General features: G+C 39.2%; 4 protein-coding genes across 5 annotated transcripts; 1 reads left to right on the plus strand and 3 right to left on the minus strand.

Annotated features, from left to right (window-relative positions):
• Positions 1 to 1,439: 1,439 nt before the first annotated feature.
• Positions 1,440 to 1,889, minus strand: LOC142606445 (uncharacterized). The gene has a single exon (XM_075777795.1). It carries the CDS (start codon positions 1,887 to 1,889, stop codon positions 1,440 to 1,442), a length of 450 nt encoding a protein of 149 aa, XP_075633910.1.
• Positions 1,890 to 4,256: 2,367 nt separating this feature from the next.
• On the minus strand, positions 4,257 to 4,715 carry LOC142606446 (uncharacterized). Its single transcript, XM_075777796.1, has one exon. It carries the CDS (start codon positions 4,713 to 4,715, stop codon positions 4,257 to 4,259), a length of 459 nt encoding a protein of 152 aa, XP_075633911.1.
• Positions 4,716 to 7,472: 2,757 nt separating this feature from the next.
• On the minus strand, positions 7,473 to 12,139 carry LOC142606885 (GTP-binding protein BRASSINAZOLE INSENSITIVE PALE GREEN 2, chloroplastic). The gene is made up of 3 exons (XM_075778251.1): positions 10,807 to 12,139; positions 8,944 to 9,111; positions 7,473 to 8,420 (listed from the first exon to the last, which is right to left on the minus strand). The coding sequence occupies exons 1-3, from the start codon at positions 12,007 to 12,009 to the stop codon at positions 8,016 to 8,018; spliced, it is 1,776 nt and encodes a 591-aa protein (XP_075634366.1). The 5' UTR covers positions 12,010 to 12,139; the 3' UTR covers positions 7,473 to 8,015.
• Positions 12,140 to 15,488: 3,349 nt separating this feature from the next.
• Positions 15,489 to 18,219, plus strand: LOC142607867 (uncharacterized). Of its 2 annotated transcripts, none has more exons than XM_075779515.1 (3): positions 15,489 to 16,490; positions 16,672 to 17,595; positions 17,674 to 18,219. In XM_075779515.1, the coding sequence occupies exons 1-3, from the start codon at positions 15,960 to 15,962 to the stop codon at positions 17,968 to 17,970; spliced, it is 1,752 nt and encodes a 583-aa protein (XP_075635630.1). In that variant the 5' UTR covers positions 15,489 to 15,959; the 3' UTR covers positions 17,971 to 18,219. The 2 variants fall into 2 exon arrangements, with proteins under 2 accessions (XP_075635630.1, XP_075635632.1); XM_075779517.1 differs by having other exon boundaries at positions 17,681 to 17,909.
• The last annotated feature ends 1,235 nt before the right edge of the window (positions 18,220 to 19,454 follow it).

Consider the following 19,454-nt stretch of genomic DNA (forward strand, 5'->3'; position numbering starts at 1 on the left):
AGGATTTATTGAGGCGTTAATTGACCCAAAGTATGTGGTCCGATGAACCATGCATGACCAAGATTCTGTTTAACCCTTAAACAAGTAGTAAAAAATGACACATAATCATTGCAAGTAAAAGCATGGCAAGATTGCCTTTCATTAATAATAATAACTTCGCAAGTTATTTACATTCCAGGGGCGTGGCACGACATTTTTGTCTAAATCTTCTAGGAAGTATGCGCCTATACCAGCTACCGAGGTGATACAGTACGATCCTTCCCAATTGGGTCCTAACTTTCCCCATGCTGGGTTTTTTGCACTTCCCACTACCTTCCTTAACACCAAGTCCCTGGGGGCTAACGGTCTTAACTTCACACTTGAGTCGTAACCCTGCTTAAGTTTCCGTTGATAATATGCTAATTGAAGCATGGCATTTTCTCTCTGTTCCTCAATTAAATCCAGGCTCTTCTTGAGTAGGTTGTCATTGCTGTCCAGAGTGAATGAGCTTGTCCTCAGTGTTAGGAACCCAGTCTCTAAAGGGATTACAGCCTCGGCCCCATAAGTCATTGAAAAAGGGGGTTTCTCCTGTGGACCTACGAGGGGTAGTCTGATTTGTCCAAAGGACATGTGGCAGCTCTTCACCCATCTACCCTTTGCATCATCCAACCTCTTATTGAGTCCATTCACTATGATTTTATTGACAACCTCAATCTGTTCATTCCTTTGTGGATAAGCCGGAGTTGAGTACCTATTCTTGACCCCCAATTCACAACAATACCTTCTGAAAGATTTGCTATCAAACTGAAGTCTGTTGTTTGAGATGAGGGTACGAGGGATCCTAAATCGAGTGACAATATTCTTCCACACAGACCTCTTGGCATCCACGTCCCTGATATTTGCCAATGGCTCTGCTTCAACCCATTTGGTGAAGTAGTCAATGCTAACCAAGAGCCATCTCCTATTTCTGGTCGCTTTAGGAAAGGGCCCCACAATATCCAAGCCCCATTGAGCAAAAGGCAAGGGACTAGACAGAGGGTTAAGCTCACCCCCTGGTTGATGAATGTTTGGAGCAAATCTCTAGCATTGGTCACATTTCTTTCACGTATTCTTGTGCTCCCCTTTGCATATTTGGCCACCAATATCCCTAAGTAAGGGTCCTGTGAGACAACAACCTACTTCCCGTATGGCTCCCACAAACCCACTCATGTAGCTTTTCCAAGAGTGGTTCTACTACGTCTGGGTGGATGCATAGCAAATATGGTCCAGAGAAAGAGCGCTTGTACAACTTCTGATCCTCGGACAACCAAAATCAAGGAGCTTTTCACCGCACCTTGTCGGCCTCCATCTTCTCCTTGGGTAAGACGTCGTTCTTAAGGAACAATACAATAGGATCCATCTAACTAGGCCCTACCCTAACTTGATGAATCTGAGCCTCCCCCTTCTTCATCTCCGTGGGTTTACACAAATCCTCGACCAGGATGACCCAAAGTAAGCTTTGCCGTGGAAGTTGCGAGAGTGATAAGAGAGTTTGCGTGCGTGTCTCTACTTCTTGGGATTTGCTGTAAGGCGAAAGACTTGAACTCTGACTGCAGGTGCCTAACTTGACTCAAATATCCTTGCATCCTCAAATCTCTGGTTTCTAACTCTCCTTTTACCTGTCCAACAACCAACCTTGAATCTGAATATACCTCTATTGTTCTTTCTCCCATTTTATGGACCATATCCATCCCCACCAACAAAGCCTCATACTCGGCTTTATTGTTCGTGGTCGAGAAGTCCAACCTCAAGGATTTCTCAATGGTGATCTTCTCAGGGGATATCACGACTAGCCCCACTCCAAATCCCCTTTGATTGGCCACACCATCTACGTATACCTTCCAGGTTAGAGGTTCTTGCAGGGATACCATCCTAACTTATTTTTCATCCATGTTCCGCTTCTCTCCCTTCTCTTCCAGTGGGGATTCGGTAAATTCAGCCACCAAATCTGCAAGGACCTGGCCCTTAATAGAGGTAAGAGGCATATACTTGATATTAAAAGTCTCTAGGATCGTCCCCCATTTAGCAATCCTTCCCGAATAATTAGCTTTCCAGAGTAGGGATTGAAAAGGAATTTGGATTAAAACCACAACTGTGTGGGCTTGGAAGTAATGGGGGAGCTTACGTGTAGCGTGCACCACTACCAAAATGGCCTTCTCCAATGGTAGGTAACGAACCTTTGCCTCATGCAATGACTTGCTCACATAATAGACTGTTCTCTGCACGCCGTTGTCAACTCGTATTAGTACTAAGCTCACCGCATGGAAGGCTACCATGACGTAAGCAAATAGGATCTCCTCCTCCTTAGGCCTAGACATAATAGGTGGCTGAGTAAGGTACTCCTTTAGCTGTTGGAAGGCTAGGGAACACTCATCTGTCCATTGGAATCCCTCCTACTTATGCAACAACTAGAAGAAAGGCCTACACTTATCTGTTTACCGAGAGATGAATTGGTTTAGAGCGGCAGCCATTCCTGTCAACTTTTGGACCTCTTTGGGATTCCGAGAAGGCTGCAAATTGTTGATTGCCTTAATCTGGTCAAGGTTGACTCTATTCCACGATGAGTGACCATGCAGCCTATAAACTTACCCGAACCAACGCCAAAAGAACACTTGGACGCATTGAGGTGGAGTTTGTACCTCCTCAGTATTTCAAAAATGCTTCCGAGGTCACCCACGTGCTCAGATACCACCTTACTTTTCACCACCATGTCATCTATATAAATCTCAATATTTTTGCCTAGTTGTGGCTCGAACATCTTGGTCATAATCCTCTGGTAAGTAGACCTTGCATTCTTTAATCTAAAGGGCATCGCCTTGTAGTGGTAGTTTCCAGTAGGCGTGACGAAAGTTGCCTTCTCCTGATCATCCAAAGCTAGTGGTATTTAATGGTACCCTTGAAAGGCATCTAAGAAGTTCATTCGAGGATGGCCCAAGATTGCGTCCACCAATTGATCTATTCGAGGCATGGGGAAGGGGTCTTTTGGGCAGGCCTTATTTAAATCTGTGAACTCTAAACATACTTGCCACTTCTTGCTTTTCTTCTTCACTACCACTGTATTGGCCAGCCACCTAGGGTAAAACACCTCTTTAATAGTCCTAGCCTGCTTAAGCTTGATCACTTCCTCTCGGACAGCATTAGAATGCTCTTTGGATGAGTGTCGAGGTGGTTGTCTTTTAGGGGTGGCAGATGGATTGACGTTCAAGTGATGGCAAATGAGATTTAGATCTACCCTAGGAGCTTCATAAGTGCTCCACGCGAACACATCGATGTTTTTCTTGAGAAATGGTACCAGTTCCTCCTTCTCTAGAGGAGGCAACTTGACTCCGACATGGAAGAACTTATCCTCATCATCCCCAATAACAACTTTCACCAACTCCTCACACCTTGTCTCTTCTAACACCACGCCTGCGGGGCACACAGGCACCCTTGATTGCTATAAGCCCTACTCAGTGGAGGCCGAGGACTCACCTCTGGCCTGATGTCTGATTGCAACCACCAAGCATTGTTGGGCCATAGACTGGCTTCCAACGAGCTCCTCGACCTGATTCCCCAACGGATATTTCACCTTTAAGTGCAAGGTAGAAGACACGGCCCCCATGGCATGGAGCCAAGGTCTTGCCATAATAGCAGTATAGGGGGAGTATGCATCCACCACGATGAAGTTCACTTCCATGACTTCTGACCCTACCTGAATAGGTAGCCTGATTTGGCCCTTGATAGACAATCTTCCCATCGAACCTTATCAGCGAGGAGTTGTAGCTAGTTAGGTCCTTAGGCCTCAGCTTTAGCCCCTTGTACAGGTCAGGGTACATGATCTCTGCACCGCTGCCCTGGTCTACTAACACCCTCTTCACGTCATACCCTTCAATCCTGAGAGTGACTACTAGGGCATCATCATGCGGCTGCAAAGTTCCAACCTTATCCTCCTAGGAAAAGCTTAAAGTCGGTCGGGCCTTCAATCTACCTCTCTTCGAATCGGGGGGCGAGTCTTCCACGGATGGCCAAGCTATAGACATGACCTTGGATGGCTGGGACCCAGTCCTCCCTGGGGCGCCAAGAATGACACTGATGGTACCTAAAGGTGGTCTTCTAGATGCGTCCCTCTGAGCCCCTAACCCTGCCTGACTACCCTGTCTGTTGGGTTGGTACAAGAATTGCTTTAACTTTTTGCCTCGGACCAGCTGCTTCAGGTGGCTCCACATGGTTCTGCAATCCTCTGTGGTGTGTCCTCGCTCCTAGTGGTATTGGTAATGAAGGCTTTGGTTACGCTTCGTGGGGTCTGCTCTCATTTTATTTGGCCACTTGAAGTATGGCTCATTCTTAATTTGTTCCAGAATTTGATGTACCGACTCTCGAAACACTGCGCTGACCACTTGAGCAGCAGTGGATCCAGATTGCCGAGCGAAATCTCTTCGAGGACCGTCATTGTTGTATCTGTCCAACCTAAAGTCCCTTCTATCCTGGGGGACCACCTTGGCCTTCCCTTTTCCTTGTTGTTGGTCCTCCTCGACCCGCTTATACTTGTCAATACAGTCCATGAGCTGGCACATACTCTCAACAGGTTTCCTAGTTAAAGACTTCCTCAAACCATGCTTGGCAGGTAGGCCATAGACATCATCAAAGTTCCTATTTATCTCATTAAATATCTCCCAGTACCTGTTAGAATACATTTTCAGGTTTTCCCTTTCTCGCATAGCTATAGACAACAAGGAGTCCAAAGGCCAAGGGACTTTACTACAAGTGATGAAATGAGAACCAAAGGCCCTTGTAAGCTCCTTAAAGGAGTTAATGGAGCCTTCTCCAAGCCATCGAACCACCTCATCGCCACGAGCCCCAAATTGGATGGGAATACCTTGCACATCAGGGTCTCATTCTTCGAGTGAACAACCATTCTCTGGTTGAAGTGGCTGACATGCTCCATAGGGTCCGTTTTGCCATTATACATGGTGAATGTTGGTTGAGTAAACCGTCGAGGAAGCCTCCTTACCTCCTACGAGTGAAAGGTGACTTAGAAATCTAATTCAAAGCCCTGCTCATAGCATCGTTGCCTAGGCCTTCGTCGAATTAACCCTTCCCTCTTCACCTCTCACAGTGCTCCTCATAGCACGAAAAAGACTCACTAAGAGGAGTCTTCGATCTAGGCCGGTAGCTATTATCACTGTCATTGCCAGAAGAATGGTCGGAGCTCGAGGGAGTTCCTCTACGTCGTTAGCGGCGTAGCTTCCTTCGCAAGCGGTCTATCTCTAGTTGCAGGCTTCTGGTATTTTCCTCATGAGAAATGTGACTCTTGCCTTGAGATTGGCTCCTACTAATGTGTGCGGTATGCACGCTAACCTCCCAGTTCCTTCTTCGTTCGAGATTAAGGAAATGGCCTTGTCGTTGGGAACTAATAGACTTTTCTCGGTTAAGCCCTAAACCTACCATAGCTGAACGCTGATCTCACTAAAGCTCAAGCTTTGTGTTAATATGGTTAATATGGCTAGAAAGTAAAGACAAACAAGCTTTGTGTAAATAAATTCTTCCTTGACAAAGTCCGAGGAGAGTAGTTCTTGAATATATTCTTTCTAGACTTGGTCACAGTTTTAGTTCTTGCAGCTACAATGTTTTCCCCATAGATTTCACCCCCTTCCCCTTCCTTTTAGAGGGTTTCTAACATAATGTAGCCCCTTCCCGTTGATCTTGGCCCTCCATTTGTTGATCATGTGGGTCATTACTCGAGTGCTTGTCCCATTAGACGTTTCCCCAAATTTTCTATAAGTTACAGCGACCAAGACAGCACTGTTTAGGGGTTTTCTCCACATAAATGCGGCCAGAGGGTTCGGTGGGGTGCAATAAATGTGGTGGTAGCTTCCATCCTTTTAGACACGACAGGACTAACCCCTTCCCTGAAGCCTTTCCTCCATAGTGCAACCTCCTCTAGTCAAGTGCCATTGACGTGGTCAAGGCTCGCCTCCTCGGCCTAGCCATTCGAGGGTAGGGTCTTCTCGGCATCGACGTGGCATCCTCGGCGTCGGATATGACACGTGACACTGTCACCATTTAAATTTCTGCATTCCACAATAACTATATGATTAAATGTAGAATTAGTCTATATAGTAAAAAAGTATATCATATTATCATAATGTAGGTAAATAAAACAAAGAATTGACTCCACAGTGTTAGATGACATAAATATTCGTAAATAATCTATTATATTTAGAGTTAGAAGGCCTAAAAGTTGATTCAAAACGAACAACCATGAATTCTTGTAACATATATTATACATAAAGTATGGATAAATAATACATATAATAGGGTATAATAGTGATGAAGCTCAACTTTAGAGCATAAACTTTTATGACCTTGTGGTATGCAAATAATAATTTCTTGGGTGGTTACAATATACGAATACTACCTCCTCCAATTTTATTAAAAACCCATTTGAAGCATCTTCGTCAATCTTTTTTCATAAATACAAATAGGGGTGTCCAAGTCTGCCTTGCCCAAACCGTTCGGACCAAATCGAAAACCGTTCGAGTCGACACCAACAACGGTCAGCGACGAATCTCCACTTCTAGGAACAAAACTGGCGGGTAGGTTAGCACATTTTCGCATAAAAAACAGAGTCCAATCGACCTCCCCTCCAAAATCTCGCCACTCATCGCCCTCCCCCTCTCTCTCAGATGCGAATTCGGTGAGTTCTGTCAAGATTTGGCAAGATCTTTATGAGATCCAACAAGATCTTGACAAAATCCTTCGAGATCTAGCCAAATCTCCACTACCATATATGATTGTTGCACTCTGTTAGTTTCAACTAAAGTGATCATTGTCCACCCAGATCGAAACTAACTCGACCTATGGTTTTTGACAATCGACGGCAGTTAGTTGCTTTGCCATTCAAAGTTGTCGGGTCGATTCTGGGTTGGGCACAAAGCTGACCAAGACCGACCCATAAACAACCCTAAAAACAAATGATGGGCCATACACTGATTTGTTTTGTTTTCCTTTCCAGATTACTCTATGTAACCTATGGTGCCATAAACCCCTTTATTTTTCCAAAAGAAAAGAAACAAAAAACACTTTGTACAATTTTGGGGTTTACACAAAAGCAGTTTATAAATATGACATGAGCTTACCCACCCCCCCCCCCCCCCCCCCCTCCCTTCTTACTTATTATGAACTAATTACTTATCATTTGAGGTCAAGAGACTCAAGGCTACATCCTAGCGAAAGGATCAACTGCAGAAAATGGAACCCTGGCCTAATGACCACATCAAATTGAACCATTCACTAAGTTCATATGATTAAATATTAATTTTTGATACAAGGGTTTAACAATTTATCATCACTCGGTAGAGCTTCCAAACGTGTAAGAGTGACTTTTCAGGGAATTTCCCCCATCCATACTTCACTGCTTCAGCATTTAATAAAACCTGAATCATCAATTTATTATAATTAAATCTTGCAAAAAGAAACAAGGTGGTTAAATTATGACAACAAATAAAACTCTGTTACAATAGCTTTGACACTCATACACATTGTTTGGAGTTCCTCAGTGATCATTTTCAACTCACAAGCAACTGTAAGCTAACAGTAATTTCCATGGCCTAGGGCAGTATTTGACTTTTGTGTGGAATATGACTTGGGCAGAGCTTTTTGTCTTCCACCAATAAATTTAAGCTGGATCATATGCTTTTAAGAAAGAAGAGAGAGCCTTTTGTCTAAAGAAGAATGCTGCCCATAGCATCTTATGTTTTCTTTTGGCTCTGAGTCCAGCAGAACAGCAATATTCTCATTAAGATTTAGATATTCCACGCAATATCGTTTGAAAATAAAAGATGGACAGATATAAATCCTCCTGCACACTTCTTGTCAATGAGTGTCAATCATTCCATCTGTGGCTTGACAATGTTGCTAGCTTTTCCTCTCACAAGCTAGGTTCATACTTGTCACTATGTCTTCCTCACCCATTCTTGTTAACACAATCTGTGTTAATTTCACACATTGTTTTTCTTCTAATGATACTGCCTGACTGAACAAGAATTTGAGTCTGCACCAACTGTTAATATTGGTGATTCAGCTGGTACAGATACTTTTGGATCACTCTGTTTCCTCTTCTTTTCATTTTGGCGCCGCTTATTTAAAGCTTGGTCAGCCTTGGAGACAATTTTTGAGACTGTAAACCCTGCAACTTCAAAAGTATGTGATCTATAAGGTATTAAAGAATTGCGAAGCACAACATCAACTCCTTCATAGGTCCAAACACCTAAGACTGCCTCTCCTTTAAGTCCTACAGCAAACCAACCCAGACCTGAAGCAGCAATATCCACTGAACTTGAATCCCAGCTATTGCCACATACACGGAATTCCCTTCTCACCCATTTCCCAAGCTCTTCAACTCGTTTCTCCCCAATTGGTGGCTGAAGCAAGGGGAAATTCACATTGATGTCACAATTATATAATACACAATACACAACCATAATGCAGTATGCATCTTCCATAAGAGTATAATGAGATAAGTATTGATAAGTAGATAAGCATCTATCATCTTAGACTCAGGCCTATAATGGGGCCAGGGTACCACAAGTGCCAAAACTGGGCACTCAGCATTTGTAGAATAGACTCCCCCCTCACAACCCGCACATAGAAAGGGGGGGAGGGGGGGTGCCATATTAAGGCCAATGCCTGTGCAAAACTCCTGTATGCCAGTTGAGTTCTAAAATGACCAAGAGGAAAATCAATTTTGGCTAAATTGCCACAGCCAGGCACTATGCTATATACTACATGGATTTCCAGGATGGACCTAAAAGAAGCCATGATTAAAATATTATTAGGTGCTTCAGGTGTAAGAAGCAAAAATCCCATTCAAAAATTTTAGTTACATAGACTACTGATTATTAGAATAAAAAAACCATGAGCAAGCAGGGAATCACAGAATAATACCTGCAACTGAAGGCCAAAATGTTCCTCTTGCATTATCTGTGCGTTTTCTGTTTTTCCCATGTGTAATGGGAGATAAGGAGATGCCCACACTGTGAAGTAGATAGAATCTACAGATGATTCTTCTATATCCAGCCTCATAAGGCCAGCAATATGAACTGTATGACCAGCCTGTCACAATTCAAATGATAAAAGCATGAGCTAGAACAGATACCAATTGGTAAGGAAATCAGAGAATAACAAACTATCAAATAACTGCTGGAATCATCAAATAACAAACTATCTTTGAAACAGTGAGTTTTGGCACCTAACTAACTGCATATGAAGTGTTAAACAGACATAGTATTCTTGCAGTAGTTATTATATTGTCTTGGACTAGTAAACTATACAACAAACTCACTCATCAGTCATCATCCTGTTCTTATAAAGGAGGAGGTGCATTAGAGCTCAAACTCAATGGAAAAACATTTATTACAAAACTAATCAAATAACATTGCGCACCAGCATCTCTGCTTAAAAGCTAAAATCATTTTTTTTTGTAAAGAATTGACTGGCATGCTGCTGCCTGGGGTTCAAGACAAATCAAATGCTGCTCTCATGTGACATAATGACAAGAGAAATCAAAGTAAAATTCTTAAACCTAATGAGGTAAAATAACAAGCTAAAAGCAGATGCAGAAAAGAACAATCACCAGGAATAGAGAAAAAAAAATATGAAAAGAATCATGACCAGCCTTGCAGTAAATATTTGTAATGATAAGTATACAAGGCTGGAAAAAGGAAAGTTAAATTAAAAATATAAATTCACTTTCCTTCCAGCACAAAAAATATACATTGCAAACGGAAAAATATTTTTAAACTCTAATAATCCAAGTAATTACAGACTCGAAGATTTAAGAATTACATTCAAGTCTTGCAGAGAAGATCTTTCTGGTTCACTTTCATCAAATAAACCCCAATAAGGCACACTCAGTGCTAAGAATACAACCAACCCCGTCAAAGTAAAGTCAGGCAAATCCATGACCATATATTGTAACATTTGATTGAGCTAAGGGGTAAAAAGAAGAAAATCTTCCCTTTTATTTATTTGTAATTGTTTCAAGAACAATTTGTTCACCATCTTGAACATGATGTACTTTTTATCAATAAAACTTTTATTACCTAACCAAAAAAAAAAAAAAAATCCTTAACGATGAGGTGATCAGGTAATCTAACTACATATGACTTTACAAAAACCTTTCCACCTCCTAATCTCTGCACATTGAACTGGCATGAATCAACTTTAACTGACCAAATGATTTATGGTAAGCCTTAAAAAAGGATTCCTTACAGCTGTCTGAGAATAAAAGCAAAGTCACCAGTAAGCAGGCAATGCAACACCAAACTGCAACTCTAGGTAACAACCAATGCCGTACCTCTAAAAATGAGACCTTGAGCCATATTTAACGAATGCACAACAGTCTAATACCGATTGAAAACCTTAAATTCTACAAAAGAAAAAAGACACAACTCAACTCAATTAAGCAACATCTTTAACTCTCTTGCTTGCATCATTTGGTCATATCTAATATCACCTCTTCAGCTCCTCAGTTGAATAAAAGTAAAAACATCATTTTTCACTTCATACTTATAAAGTTTGAATTAAGCTACCTAACTAAAATCCCCCTCCTAGCTAAAATATCTAGAACCTTTAAACATCTAGAAACCAACAGCTCTCATAACAGCTGGTTGATTCTAAAGGCATTGCAGTGCATAATGTTCTATACTTCTATTCATGACTCTTAACATGAAAAAATTAGACAACCTTTAAATAAACAAATAAAGTATATACAAAATCAAAACGCTAACATTCAAGCAAAAAAAAAACCTTGATCCTATAAGTCCGAGGTCTCAACTCCTTGCTAATATGCACAAGCTTTTGCTCTTCCCTCGTCAACCTCGTGGTGATCTGATGAGGATGCAAAAGCCCAGGCGTGTCAAACAGCTTCCCCTGCCCCGGCAAAATTCCCTCCACTCTAATGATCCCCAATGTCGTCCCTGGCACCGGTGCCTCCGTCAAATGTGTAATCTTCCCTCCTCCTTCTCCTACATGCTTCCCAATCGAATTTAACAGCGTACTCTTACCGGCATTCTGTGCCCCTATTGCCCACACATTCCCTCTCGGCCCAGCCAATTTCACCACATCTTCCACCAAATTCTTGAGCCCCCAATCCCTCACTGCACTCACCATATGCACACTCGTCATCTTACTCGCTGCCCCACCCTCCCTAGCTCTCTGCCTCACCCAATGCTCCAACCTCGTCGGTGACAACTCAGTTGGCAACAAATCAATCTTAGTCACCACCATCACCATCCTCGGCAAATTCCCCGACTTCCCTTGCTTCCACGCCCCAGAATTCTCCTCTATCGTCTCCGAAACCAGCCTAGCCACTTTCCTCGGAAACGAGCCATCGAAATCCGTAGCATCCACCACCATCAACACCACCGACCGCGTGCCGCCCGTCGAAGCCAGCCGCCTCCCAACCGTGTGATCAAAATCAAAATCCGGCAGCAAATTCTCCACCGTCGGATCCTTTACCTTCCCGTAATGCCTCAACGAATGGCACCGCGCACAAACCACCGGCCTCTCCGGCCTCCGCCCCGAATCAAAACCCGGCTCATCGCCATCTTCGGGCTGAATCACGAGACCCCTTTTGAGGGAACCCGGAAATTCCGATTCCTGAGCAATGTGAACGAGATGGGTATGTGAGTGATAATCAGGTTTCTTCTCCGAGGGCTTGAGGAAAAAGCCAGGGTGCTTAGGGTTTGAGTTTTGCATGTGAACCCCACAACCAGGGCAGACGAGGGAAGTGGGTTCCTCGTAATTTCCATCGCGGGTGAAGGGCAGAGATGGGATTGAGGAAGAGAAAGATTTGAAGTTGAAGAAGAGAAATGGAGGTGGTGGGGTTTTGGGTTTTGGGGTTGGGAGTGATTGTTGATGTTGGGCAAAGGTAAAGAGTTGTGAGAGAGAATAGAGGGAGTGTTTGAGCTTTTGGGAAGTAGAGAGAGTTCGAGCTATGAGTATCACCATTTTCTTCTTCGATTGGTATTTTTTTGTGTGCACACGTGTGTTATGGTTTGGGTTTAAGATTGGTTTTTCTTCCTCATTCTTTCTCGTCTGGGTTTATGAAAAGATTTTTAGGGTTTAAACGGCTATTCAAATTGGCATTGTTTTAGCAATGTTTAGTCCCACTCACAATAATTCAATATATCAATGTGTTAGGAGCACCCCTGGGCACAGTTGGAGTCAATATAACAATGTCATGTGTTATCTGCTCCTCAAAAAAAAAAAAAAAAAAAAAAAAAAAAATCACACATTATCCGGTTTACTTGCAAATAGTTTTTGAGATGTGCTACGTCCACAACATTTTTACAATAATTTTACAACAAATCATAGGTGGTTAGTTGTTATAGGTTCAAATTTGAACCTAACACTAAGATTACTTTTTTGCCCCAACAATAACAACCAATAACAACCTGCCACTTAAGATTTGTTGTAAAAATATTGTAAAAATGTTGTGGATATATCATTTCTCATAGTTTTTAGTGATTGATAACACTATTCAGTTGCGACTCCATAAATTCTTTTTAGAGTGGTCATTAAAAACAATTAAATTAAACAAATTTAATAATAATAAAATTTGAATATGTTAACATCATAAAATAAAAAAAATTGTAAATACATAAAATTTTTAAATTTTCTTTCACAAGTTTATATATTTTGAAATTATTGTGTGATATGATAGTTCCCTATCAATGTTATCAACTACATCTTTTTCTATGTACAAAACCAAGTAATTATTAAGCTACTGATCTCTCATTCAATTACTAACATATTGCTAAATAAGTACTAGTATAAACAAAATGAATTATCTTTTTGAAAAAATATATCACATAAATCCAACAAATTTGACTAAAGACTAAAGTAAACATTAACAAACTAACTATTTAAAAAGTGTGCATTTTTTATATTAAAAAAATTAGCGATTTTAAAAAATGTCATTTGAAAACACAATTAAAAAAATCACAATTCAATGTTTGATTTGAGATTTTAGGTTAATTTTTTGTTTGGGCAATTTTTGAGAAGTGCTATGTCCACAAAATTTTTACAAAATTTTCACAGTAAAGCCTAGGTGGTAAGTTTTTGCTGATTCTAATTTGAACTTACCATTAAAATTATTATTATTTTTTTACCAGTAATAACCTGCTATTTAAGATTTATTATGAAAATATTGTAAATATTGCATTTCTTGCAATTTTTTTGTTCATCTTTCAATGGACCAAAATTTTGAAGAGGTTGAATTTTATTTTTAATGAGCTCAATTGTTATTAAATGCTTGTGGACTGGGGGAGCAAGGGCCGGGATTCAAGTCTCTAAAAAGGAGTTTCACACACATATACACTTAGATTAGATTAGAGTAGAAATTCGTATAAATAAATAAATAAATAAAAAAGGTGTTCCAAGTGTTTTTTTTTTTTTTTTTCTAGGATGGTCAAAAGACTCGTAGTAATTTGAAACTCAAAATTCTTTAAGGTATATTTAAAAATATATATATATATTAAGTGGTACTGTGATCACTCGTATTAGTACTTGGCGCCGCCCTTGACTATCCACTTATTTTAATAATATTTCCTTGTGAGTCGTGACCATACACTAACACTATCATAAAAGGTCCTATAGCTATATTGCCATATCAACTTTAGCAAAAAAAAAAAAAAAAAAAAAACTTTAGTACATAATATATATTTGACGTGGAACTTACCATAAGCCTATACAACGTTTATAATACCAATACCAATTCGCACAATTTGGTATATTACAATAGTAATGTATGACATAAGGATGAATCTTCTTGATTGTAATTGGGAATTTCGTTGATTTAACTTTTCAGTGAAAATCCTGTTTACATAAAGTGACATCACTTCAGATAACTAAGGGATAGTTTTTTTTTTTTTTTTGTTGGATAATTTATTTTGGGTCCCAAAAAAAAAAAAAAACACCAGCCTTCAAAACCACACTACCACATACAACAAAAAATAAAGAAAATGTCTTTTAACAGGCAATGGAATTACATGAGGAGGATCAATACAGTAAATAAAAAACCCATTCTAAACAAAAACAATACTAATCATTCAAAACCCATAAACCAAATCAATGATGCACTGATGTGCAGCATCACAGTGTAAGTATGTTATGACTCATTATGGCATTATGCATACTGTGTGTTTAGTTCATGCATAATGAATATCAATTTTAGGGTCACTGAGGTCAAATTGGCTTCATAGATTGTTTTTATGAATTTTAATGAGTATCATCTGACTAGATACAAATCTGTAATTTTTATTTTATTAAAAAAAAAAATCAAGGCTTTGGGCTGATTTTATGTTGTTTGGGCTTATTTGTGTGATTATTTGGATTCTTTTGTATCGTTATTTGGGCTCTTTTGTAGTTAAAGGGGCCGAATTTAATTTTTCATGGGCCCATATTTAAATTGATGCATAATTCTTTTTTTTGGTGAACAATTGATGCATAATTCATAGAGTGCTAACTTTTTTCTGTTGGGTTCCCTGGTCCTTATAGAAGGAAGTTGATAGGGTACTCAAATTTGAAAGTTATTATGAATTGAGTTGCCCTCCGGCAAGTTCATGATAGTTCAGTGAGTATGAAGAAGAGAAGCATGTTAACACCAATGGGAGAATTGATCAGGAAATCTTGTATTCTTTGCGGTTTTTGGTGCCATATCGGAATTTTTGAAAATTTTTGGATTAAACAATTGTATTAGATTGTGATTTTAAAAAATAATACACTTTTATTTGTCAAACTGGCCGATCAATATATTTCTTTATTTTTACCGTACGCTCAAAACAATTATATATTTCTTTATTTTTTTTTTCTTTAGCAAAAAAAAAAACCTGTGTTTTTATTTTATATATATATAATTTTTATTTTGATAATCTAATTTATAAGTGGGTAAACCAATTTGAAAATTAACAAATAAGTGGTCCTATTTTTTAGGCAATATTTTAGTAGGAGTTAGAGTTACATTTTTACCGGATTGTTCTTTAGTTTTGTCTTTACTTAAACGTAGGAATGTAGAGACATTTTTGAACTAAAAAATGAGTAATCAAAATAGGAAAGTCTCTTAAATAGTACTTAGTATAGACTAGCCTCTTAAATGAGGCTCTTCTATTTTTTAGGGGAAAATTACACTTTGTCACCCTAAACTATGCATTAGATTACACTTTGCACCCTAAACTATCCGATTGCACACTTTGCATCCTAAACTATCACACTTATTCTGCTTTGCACCCCGGTGTTATTTTTGCTAATATATTTAACAAAATCTTGTTGCATGTGACAAGCACATGCTTTTTGCTTAGGTGAAATAAAGTTAAAAGACTGAAATAACCTTTCTCAAAATCAATTAAAACAAAACCCAAAGAATGAACAATCTCTTTCTCCTCTCCCAAACCCACATCACCTCTCAACTCTGAACAATCTCTTCCCGACCCTTGAGGCTCCAGCGCCAGCCCTTGACACTTCAGCAGCTCTGCCGCTCCCATTCTCCGCCAACCCTTTTCAGTTTCACAAGTACCCAAGATTTGTCCCCCTTCATCTGTGAACAATCACTTCCTTTTAATTTTAATTTATTTTGTTTTCCATTTTCTTCGTTCTGTGCTATGAATGTTTGGCCGGATCCTGCAACTGCCTGTACTGAGTGCTTCTTCACGAGACAGATTGGTTTGGAAATGAAAAACAATCCAGAAAAGAAAATGAAAAGGATTCTGCGGGTAACCGTTCTGCATAGTGGTCAGCCTGTGGGTCCCAAAAAATTGAGTTTTTTTTTTGTTGAGTTTTTAGGCAAAAAAACAGAAGTGGGTTCCCTCAGCAACTAAACAAGGCCTTAAGGCCTTACTCACACTTGCACTAGGGCATACAAAAATTCAGCATGTACATCAAGGTGGATTTCTAAGAGGTATATGCAGAAGTTTAGATATGATTTAAACTGCGCGACCGTTGGATTGCAGAAAGAGATCAAGGATAAGTTTCATGTTGATGTGGGTAGGATGCAGGTGTATAGAGCAAGGAAAAGTGCTGAAAAAGTAATTGATGGTGATGATAATGAACAATATAATAGAATTTGGGACTATTGTGAGACATTAAAGGCTACAAATGTGGGTACCACTACATTGATGTTGGTGGATAGGCCTACTCTTGATGTGGCAGGTACATTTCAAAGGTTATACATTTGTCTCCAAGCTACAAAGGAAGGGTTCAAGGCTGGATGTAGACCCTTAATTGGGCTAGATGGATGTTTCTTGAAGGGTAACCAAAAAGGACAAATCTTAAGTGCTGTGGGAAGAGATGCCAATGATAACATGTACCCCATTGCTATGGCTATTGTAGAAACTGAGAGCAAGGACAGTTGGCCTTGGTTTCTTGATTGCTTGTTGAAGGATCTCGGCCCAGTTGAACAACATGGATGGGCATTCATTTCAGATAGACAAAAGGTATGGGCAATTTTCATTATTTTCATTTATTAAATTTGGCCTTTATATATTTTGTTATTTTCATTAAAGTATTTGTCTTTTGTTTGTAGGGCTTGATCCAAAGCTTCATTATTTTCATTTATTAAATTTGGCCTTTATATATTTTGTTATTTTTATTAAAGTATTTGTCTTTTGTTTGTAGGGCTTGATCCAAAGCTTTGACATGGTATGTCCTATGGCAGATCATAAGTCATGTGTGAGGCATTTGTATGCCAATTATAGAGATAAAGGCCACAAGGGGAAAGCACTTAAGGACAATTTGTGGGCTGCAGCTACAGCATATACAGAGCATGAGTTTCTTGAACAAATGGGTGAGCTTAAGAAATTGTGCCCAAAAGCTTATGAGTATTTGGATAATGTAGATCCATCCATGTGGTCTAGGTCATATTTCACAGATTATTCAAAGAGTGACTTGCTTGTGAATAATCTGTCAGAGAGTTTCAACTCATACATTTTAGATGCTAGGGACAAGCCTATAATAACCATGATTGAAAAGATTAGGAGAAAGCTGATGAGGAGGTTCCAATTGAAGAGGGAAGGGATGTCTAAATTGACAGGGAAAATATGTCCCAAAATTCAAGCGAAGTTGGACAATGAAGGTTTGAAGTCTTCTGATTGTGTGTCAATATATGCTGGAAATGGTTTATTTGAGGTTGAGTGCAGACATCAAAGGTCTGTTGTGAACTTGAGCAAGAGGACATGTGGTTGTAGGAAGTGGGATCTTACTGGCATCCCATGTCAGCATGCCATATCTGCCATACTATTTGATGGAAGTGTACCTGAAGATTATGTGCATCCTTATTACACAATTGAGACATACATGAAGGCATATGAACCAATAATTTACCCTGTGGCTAGCATGGAACAGTGGAGAAGGACATCAATAGATCCTTTGGAACCACCCAAGGATAAGATACAACGTGGTAGACCCAAGATAAAGAGAAAGAGGCATCCTTCAGAACCCAAAAACCCATATAAGCTAAGCAAGGCTGGTACCATCATCAAGTGCTCTGAGTGTAAGAAGGTGGGACATAATAGCAGAACATGTCCATCCAAAAAAGACAAGGTTAGTTTTGTATGCTCTGTGTTATGTTTGCCATTATTAATTCTTGATACTTGTATATTGTTTTGTGTTATAATGTAGGGTACAGTGTCTACCAATGCTAAGAAGACACCTACAACAAACAAGAAGCAAGCAGTTGGAGGTGCAAGGGCTACTGCTGCAAGTGCTGTAGATTCAAGGGCTGGGGGTTCAAGGACTGTTGCTTCAAGTGTTGTAGATTCAAGGGTTGTTGCTGCAAGTTCCACTGGTGTAAGAACTTCAACGGCACCATTAACAATATATGGTGGCGATGCTAACAATGAGCGTGTGGTGGTGCTGACTTTGGAAAAAGCCATTCAAAGGATGCAGGATAAGAAGAAGAAAAGACCTTGGGTTTGAGAAAATATAATCAGTTTGTGTTGGGTTGTGCAAGTTTTTTGTATTCGGCATTAACAACATGTAATCCTTACATTTGGAGGTTTTTTTTTTTTTTTTTTTTTGTCATTGTCAATTTTTGAACAATGATTTTTACTAGGCATTAACAATTTTATGTTCTACCTAATCCATACATTTGGATTATTTTTTGTGTCATTGTCATCTGTGAACAATGAGTAAAGCATTTATGGAATTCAAAGCCTAATATGTGTTGTCATCTCTCAGATATTTTATGGAATTCAAAGCGTAGTATGTGTTGGAATTCAAAGCCTAGTTTGTGAACAATGAGTAAAGCATTATGGAATTCAAAGCCTAGTATGTGTTGGAATTCAAAGCCTATTTTTTATGTCATTGTCATCTCTTAGATATTTTATTTGCAATTTGTGAAATTCAAAGCATTTATGTGTTGTGATCCGTATGTGATAACAATCTTGTTGAACAAATGTTTGAAGAAGTCAGAGGCACCCTCCTCTAGCCAAACATGAAACTTATTTTTTATTATTATGTTTTTTTATATTATTTATTTGGTGGTGGTGGCCCTGGTATTAAAATAGTGTTTCTCATTGCATTTCCACTTTAAGAAGAAGAATCTGATGAATTCATCAGAAACAATCACCAAAATCATTATAAGGAGAGAACGGAAAAAAAAAATCAGTCAAGAATTACATTTGGGCATTTTGAACTTTGTGTTTCTCAAAATCACGTGTATTTTGATTTTGCTAACCTGTAATAGAAGATTTGAGCTTTGCCAATGGCCAAGGAAGATATGAGAGAAACTCTGAGATTTGTGTGATTTTTTTTTTTAAGAGACAGTGCAAATGAAGCTGCGTGGAATCTGGGGAAGAGAATGGCCCCACGTGAGATAGAGGGAGATGGGGAAGAATTTGGGTTTTGTTTTAATTGATTTTGAGGAAGGGTGTTTCAGTTTTTTAACTTTATTCCATCTAAGCAAGAAGTATGTGCTTGTCACATGCAACAAAATTCTGTTAAATATAACAACAAAAATAACACCGGGGTGCAAAGCGTGATAAGCGTGATAGTTTAGGGTGCAAAGTGTGCAATCGAATAGTTTAGAGTGCAAAGTGTAAGATAGTGCATAGTTTAGGGTGGTAAAGTGTAATTTCTCCATTTTTTAGGTAAGGGTTAATTTAGAACATTTATTATAATTTGGGATTACTACATTTTTCAATCACAAAAAAACCTAGGGGTATAATAAGTATTACATGCGGTGAAATAATTTTTCATCACACCCTTAGGTTTTTTTTTTTTTTTTTTGTGATTGAAAAATGTAGTAATCCCAAATTCACGCGCGTGCTCAGGGGCAATTCTATTTTTTGGGCAAATTTTAATAATTTTTTGATCTCTTACACAGAATGTACTAAAAAATTAAACATGTGACTCTGGGCTTACTAAACTTAGGAAGACACGTCCCAAATCCAACTCCCACA

This window comes from Castanea sativa, chromosome 8, assembly GCF_040712315.1.
Source record: "Castanea sativa cultivar Marrone di Chiusa Pesio chromosome 8, ASM4071231v1".
Classification (NCBI taxonomy): domain Eukaryota; kingdom Viridiplantae; phylum Streptophyta; class Magnoliopsida; order Fagales; family Fagaceae; genus Castanea; species Castanea sativa.